The 7,500-nt window shown below is 42.4% G+C and overlaps 1 protein-coding gene across 2 annotated transcripts in view; it reads left to right on the top strand.

Annotated features, from left to right (window-relative positions):
* The window catches only part of pard3aa (par-3 family cell polarity regulator alpha, a), a 284,249-nt gene that overhangs the window by 270,873 nt on the left and 5,876 nt on the right, over positions 1 to 7,500 (top strand). For both annotated transcript variants that reach the window (XM_083668312.1, XM_083668313.1), the window contains 2 exons: positions 1,560 to 1,680; positions 6,974 to 7,101. In XM_083668312.1, the coding sequence (XP_083524438.1) occupies positions 1,560 to 1,680; positions 6,974 to 7,101 (249 nt within the window). The remainder of the gene's footprint in view (positions 1 to 1,559; positions 1,681 to 6,973; positions 7,102 to 7,500) is intronic.

A 7,500-nucleotide genomic window follows, 5' to 3' on the forward strand; every position in this document is an offset into this window, starting at 1 on the left:
GTGAAGATTATTTCCTCATGGGCCTGTACAGTCGTCAATGGGAATAGCAGAAACCCACTCACACATACTGTAACTGCATTCACTAACACTCTTGAAAAGGAGAATAAAATCAAAAACCCTTGATATACCCTTGAAAATGTACTTTCTGACCATCTATGAATTGTACAGTACCTATGAAGGAGATGGGAAAGGGAAACAGTGGGAACAGTTGGGAAAATATTTCTAACATGGTTGATAACATTGAAGTGAAAAGTGGATCTTGTAAGGGATAGAAAAAGCAAGTTAGAACCTCAGCCTGAAGCCTGAAGGCATCTCACACGTCAATGATCCATATAATTGCCCACATACATACAATGAACATAAAGGCCTAATGCATGCTCTCAGCACCTCGTATACGTAAAGATATGGGAATCAAATGGGGTATAACTAATACAATTGATTTTGATAGTGCCATGGAACAACAGAACCAGAGTGTTTCTGTATGATGGCTCCACAGTGCATCCTTCATGAGCTGCTTTTTAGCAGTGTTTTAATGAAGGTTGATTGGCACCATTTCCTAGTGCCCATTATCATCAGAAGGATGTGCTCGGTGTAATCTGCAATTATCGACGTAATTGCGTTCAGGATCCTCTGGGCTTAAATAAGCAATCAGGTCCGCTGCTGGTGCACCACCTGTAAGTGCTACCTTGGGGGAAATGGGATGACAGTGTGACACGCTCCAGTGTCAAACGTCCATCTTAAAGTGCTCACTTTCTTTTTTCCGTCCGTCCGTCCGTCCGTCCGCCCCCCCGTCACTGTCCGTCCACAACCAAAACCCCCTACCACCCACTGTCTCCCCCCTCTCTTTTGCTGCCTTTGTCTTTACCTTTCTTTCTCTGTCTCTCTCACTCCCCCCCCCCCCCCCCTGCTCTCTCTTTCCTCTATGGAATGTATAAACCAGCCTTATTATCAAGCTGGTTGTCTTATCATAATTATGTGGTTTGTCAAACGCTGCCTCTGTTGGCGGTGATAAAAGGAGAGCTTGATTAAGCAGAGGGAAAATCATTGATTCCTATTGACAGGCCTCTCAAAGCTCTTAATGAAAGGGATGCAAATGAGTTTTCAACAGCACAGTGTTTAATGACTGCACACCATGAAGTCCTATATTCTTTTACAGTGTAAAATAATCTGTACGTCTAAAGGAGACATGTGTCACTCAAAATGGTTCACAAGGGACACATTCTGTAAGATACATATATAGTACAAATGAGTGGATCGTTTGGATGAAAGTGAAGTGGCTCCCTATGGGCAGGCTATGTGTTTTCTTATGGAACACATACAGAGCTTCGCCATGTCTTGGGTCTGTGGTTACTTCTCGGCTTGTCTGTATAGATTTTAAGAGAGCACTTGAACATTTAGACATTTAGACATTTAGTCATTTAGTCATTGTCAAAGAACTATGAATGTCTTTATTGTTGTACTGATAAAATCACTCAGTGCTCGTTATGTACGATGTACTGTTATTGCTCCATGCTTATCCTCCCCCTCCCCTCTTTCTCTTTTTCTCTCTCTCTCCACAGCAGCCGCCTGGCTCCTAGCAACCATGACCGGATACAGCGGCTGAGAAATGAGTTCCAGCAGGCTCGGCAGGATGAGGATCCGGACGACCGAAGACGCACCTACAGCTTTGAGCAGTCCTGGGTGAGTGTTTAACACCCCAGCCCGACCTAAACCTGCGCTGCACTGCACGGACCCCCACACTTACACTGACCACCAACCTATCCCAACCCAATCCAACAGCTTCTTCTCTACCTGCCTTCCTGATTGCCGTCCTGCCTGCCTGCCTGTCTGCCTGCCTGCTCTTCCTGCTCTGCACTAAACCTCACTTTGGGCTTTTTTGACACCCTTAACCCCCTTTACTCTTTGCTCTCATCTCAACTTGCTAAGTCTACTGTAACAGTCAAATGTTTCCAAGGTAACACCAGGACATGGTCATGGTAACACCAGGACATGGTCAAGTTGACAGTTTGTCTTCTTAGCCATGGTTCTCTTTGGGCTCTTCTTGCTAAACTTTAATGGCCAACTCCTAATCCTCTTCTGTGACCTTTGACCTGGACCCAATTTCTAATTACCCATCTTTGTCAGTGTCGCTGTGAATTTTGGAAATATGGAACATTGGGAAGAAGATAATCACAGAGACAGTAAAAATTCAGGACAAATTGAGAGAGAAATTGTAAAATTGCAATACACCCTTCATTTCCATCTCCATCAGAGTTAATTAGTGGGAATTTTTAATTAAATTCCGAGGACACTTACAGTTTTACTCTCTTTGATTGATCTTATACTGCAATGGGATTTATTTATTTTGTTTTAATTGCAAAATGTAATCAAGTTAATTAGTTTGGTTATTTAGATATAACTTATCTCAGACTTCTCTCCCGCTGCAGCGTGTGAACATTAGAATTGTGACAATGTGTAGAATGTCAGTAGCTAGTAAGTAATAGTATTGTTTACTGTTTTTGATCACTTTCTATGCAAAACCCATTCTTACATGGAAGAGCAAACATTCCACAACATTTACCATGTGAATGTTTTTGTTTATTAGATTTGTACTGAACATTGTGTATTAACATATTTCCTTTGCCAGTGAGTTGTTTATATTTAAGACTAGAGGCTATTTATTGCTTTATCTTAATCCAAGAAAAAAAAAAAAAATAGCCTCAGCCCAGCTCGATGGGAATTGAGCCACAAAGGTGAAAGGTCAAATAGCTGTGTATTTTTGCGATGTAATGGCTTGAGACAGACATAGCGGCTTGTCCTGTGACTTCCTGTTCACAGTGCAAAGTGGGATTTTAAAAGATGACAGGCTAATTAGTGTGCGGAATAGAACCATTTGCTAGATTATGGGTCATTGTGTCAAGGTTGAAATATGCCAGGTTGCAATATTTCACGTCAAATTCTCTTCTCATAGGACCAACATAGAATTTCAATAATCTTTGCCATTTTATGTTATGTTATGTTATGTGAGGGGAGGGAAACGTTACTATTGGCTTAGCATAGTTGTCTAGGCAACTCTCAGCGCCTAATTGCTTGTGATTGTGTACATTGGTTAAAGTATCTAGCTATTCCACATAACAAGAGGCTGTCCCTGGAGTATGGCGTCTATTTATGAATGTGCTTTCATGTCCTTTCATCATAATAACAAGGATTCAGAATGACATAACTGGTAATGTGAGATGCAGAAGAGGCCATTTTAACTCTGTTAAAGGAACTCAAGTAAAATCATGTCATATGGCATAAACAAAAAAACAAGAAGGGCAAGACGCTTAACACTGAAAGAAACACCATGTGATGTTGAAATGTCAACCATAATTTACAATTCGTCTGAGTAACAGAAAAACAAATGTTTAAAAGTGTCAATTTCAGTGAAAAACAAAATGTGGGTAATGTAAAACATTGCCCTGGTACAGAAGCTGTTGAAACATAATCAGTCCATATACACAGTTTTAACTGCCTTAAGGAGTTATTTCAAACAACACGGTAAATGTGTGGTGTGGTCTAGCATGGAGGATAATGCACTGTCTGTCTCACCAACATGGGACCCTGCATCAGCCAGCCCTCAGAGTCAGACATAAACATCCTCTAAAGTAGCCAGAAATCACCTTAGCACCCTCACTCTCCCATGGTCCCTGATAAAACAAACAGCTTTGAGGTGATGTTAACTTCTGAATATACTGTTTGTTTTGTGGTGATAGTGTTGCTTACTGAAATCAGCCCCAGTCAATCGTCGCTGGAGGGGCAGATTTACATGTAGTGATGAGTCGAGAGAGAGAGAGAGAGAGAGAGAGAGAGAGAGAGAGAGAGAGAGAGAGAGAGAGAGAGAGAGAGAGAGAGAGAGAGAGAGAGAGAGAGACAGAGAGAGAGAGAGAGACAGAGAGAGAGAGAGAGAGAGAGAGAGAGAGAGAGAGAGAGAGAAGAGCAGTGTTATAGTAAGTTTGTAGTGAGGTTCAACACAGGCCTCTCCAGGGAGCTGAAGTGAACTGAGGGGTGTCTGCAGCAGCTCTCAGGAGAGCCCTGAGGCTCTATAATGGGAACACTCAGGTCAGACCTTGAATCCTGACTCTCTATAATAGAATAATGATCATAATGCACTGGCCATGCCTGTCACAAACCTCAGCCAACTCACACAATTAGCCCTGTCTTGTTTTCTCTCCCTCCCACATTGCAATGTGCTGCCGAGATCCTGAGAGGGGATTTCCAGATGTTCATCATAAACCTCCATGAATTTTCCAGAGGGTTGCCTCTCTCTGTCTTCAGCAATAAAGTCAATCTTTGTTGTTGGGTGGGATGCCGAAGCCCATTGAGCATGACCACACAGACAAGTGTGAGTGTTATACTGGTATTTGGATCAAACACACTAAGGGCTCCCCTTTAAAGCCCCTCATTTATGTGAATTCCTTTGATTTTACAATCAATCTACCAGTACAGAGCTATAACTCAGCCACTCTACAGAAGTGCAGAGGGGAATCCAGAGGATTTCATAATTCAGGGGTAAATAGCGTGCTTTCTCATGTGATCATGTGACGCGTAAGTAAGCCACTTATAAGTGAAGTCACTTGATTTCCGAGAGGCCAGAGGTCAGGGTTAAGACCATTTATTATAGAACCCTGGTCTGTGATGGTAGTGTATCAACCCAGTGTTGCATTAACCCAACCTCAGCCCCTCTCACAGGAACTATACATGGATTCACTTGGAGAAGAGCGTGGTGTATGATAATGGCAAGTCATAGATACCGTAACACAGACACCATTCAGAACCCTTTATCATACACTGGGCACTTAGATACACAGTTGTGTTTCTGTTCAGAGATAAGATATGGTATAGAGTGTGGGAGAGGAAGCTAGATGTGCTAAAAGGTATAGTATGAGAGGGTCCTCTTCCGAGGATGTGTACAAGCAGCCTGGTTGGGGCTGATGTTGTTCTGTTTTCTGTATGTTGGAGTACTTAAGTCTATAATGCTTGGCCAGATAGCAAAACCACTTCCCATTTGTGTTGGTTCTCTGGGCTGAGACCAGGAAGTGGTGGGCCACACTCGGTGTTTGTGGACTGGTACTGTGCCTCGAGCAGCACACCCTCTTTACCACAAATGGACTGGGCTCACTCTCGCTCTTAATAAATTGGCGGAATTGGCTCTGTGCAAAAACTTTAGAGAGAATCATTAACAACTGAGCTTTTTTGTCTGGCCATGCTCTCTCTTTCCATTATTAGGGAAATGTACTCCATATGGCTATTTGTGTAAGGTGGAGCTGAGCTCTGGAAGCCATTCTCTATCCTGTGGGGTAAACAGCACAGTGACGAGCATGGGGAGGCCCATATGCATGTACTGACCCCTCTCTGCTCCCTGCTTTAATATCTGAAAGGGCTGGGGTTGGGTTGGGTTCCTCTATGATCTTAACTATTAGACCATGGCTCTCTTTTGTTTTGAAGGTCTAAGGCTCACCCTTTTCCAGCTGTTTTCATGGTTCCTTATTTTTGATAGCTGCAAATAATTTTCATAATTATGTCCCCCACTCTCTCTGTCTCAGAATGTTCTGATGTTGAAACAGGTGGGATCATTTTTTGTCTTTGTCTTTAACATGTGAAAGGAACAGCGTAACACATAAAACATGCAGTATTGACATCATGTTCCTGTCATTGAATAAAAAACGAACATGGGCATATTTTTGATTTGATTTCAACAAATGTCATGTTTTATAAGGCATTGTATTCCAGCAGAACAGTGAATAATCGGATTCTCCTTCCTGGCTAATGCCATTACTCTGACTGATTCTGTCTCCCAGCCATTTCTCATGAATTCTCGACATGGCGTCATTCTCTTCAACGGACTAGACCTGAACCCAAGCAACAAGAACCAGAATTCATGCCTTTTGGCTGGTTTACATTAAACGTTTCTTTCTGCGTGACTAATTATTTTCTCACCGTCGCTTTTAGCCCCAATAAAATAATTTCTCTTTCCCTTACAGTTCTTCTGATATTAGTTTATGTGCTCAAGAATTCTGAGTGGGAGAGATCTGTTATTTCAGTGAAACCTGAAACATTGAGCTCAATTCATATGACACACGTGTAATAGCATTATTTATTCTTGCTCTGAGGGCTGGGGAGGGGCTGGCGTGTTGTTAGAGGGAGGGTAATTATATTATTGCAGCTGTCCACAAGGAAAAGCAACAGCCATATTCATTTTAAAAACATGTCAAATGTTTTCACACTGAGACAAAATGTTCTCAGATTCTTAAACAATTCTATGTTGTAATTCTTCTGACAGGTCCTCCTCAGTGTATCATCCTAAGCCTTTTATGAAAACAAGAAAAAAACACTTGATTCAACAGTTTTTAAGACACACGCTCCAACGGCACAAGCACTCTCATGGCTCTGTGGCTAATTGGGTTGTCATTTTTTTAATCAGCTAGCTCATTAGCGATATGGTGTGTGTTGGTGAGATGATTTCTCCATGTCAACCACTCTGATGAATGCAGAAAACATAGCCACTTCCTGGTTTGGATTGGAGCGTGTGGTCAAGATCACCAGCTAAGCATTTGCATGGATGGTGAGTGGTAATGGTACTGCCATCTCACTCTTCACTCAGGGTCAAGGACATGTGGGATGCACTAATGACAGCACATGCCTTACCCAGTCAGAGGTGCACTTTTTTGCTTCATTAACACCTACTAACACCCACTAACATCCTCCTACAAATAACCTCCACAGTAACCCTGTCCTCAGCATTGTGTGTGTGTGTGTGTGTGTGTGTGTGTGTGTGTGTGTGTGTGTGTGTGTGTGTGCGTGCAGTGTGTGTGTGTGTGTGGTTAGGACTTGGAGTGTCTTGAATGAGTTCTGTAGAGACAATGTATATTACAGTACATGTGCTGTGTTTGTACAACACTGTATGTGTGTGTTAATGTGTAACAGGAGTGTGTGTAATGGGAATGTGTTTCAGGCTAACACGGGTACATACACACAGACGGGGCGCCACTCTGTGTCTGTGGAGGCGCAGGTGCAGAGACAGAGACAGGAAGAGAGGGACTCATTCCAACAGGCCCAGAGACAGTACAGCTCCCTACCACGGTAAGAGAAGCTGACACTCTATCTCTTTCCCCCCCTCGTCCACTTTTTCTTTTCCTCTCATCCTCTTTCTGTCTTTCACACTTGCCCTCTAAATCAGACATTTCAAAGCACTTTTTTAGTTATCTCTAGACTGTTAAATGATTTTCAGCAAACACTTATTCAGAATATAATCATTTAATACAATCACAAGAAGATACAGTGACTTTGACACAGCCATCAAAACCTATACCTCCCTCAGAGCCCTAATAACAAGTGGCTCCAAAAACTTGTTTTCAAAAGAAACTTTATCTTAGCAACCTCCGCCCTCTGCAACTCAAGCAGAGTTCAGAGCCATGGCTGTGTTACTTCACCTTCTTTTTCGTTTCTTTGCATATCCGTCAGAAATGTCAATAAAGCTTA

The sequence above is a fragment of the Argentina silus genome, assembly GCF_951799395.1.
Source record: "Argentina silus genome assembly, chromosome: 1".
NCBI lineage: Eukaryota > Metazoa > Chordata > Actinopteri > Argentiniformes > Argentinidae > Argentina > Argentina silus.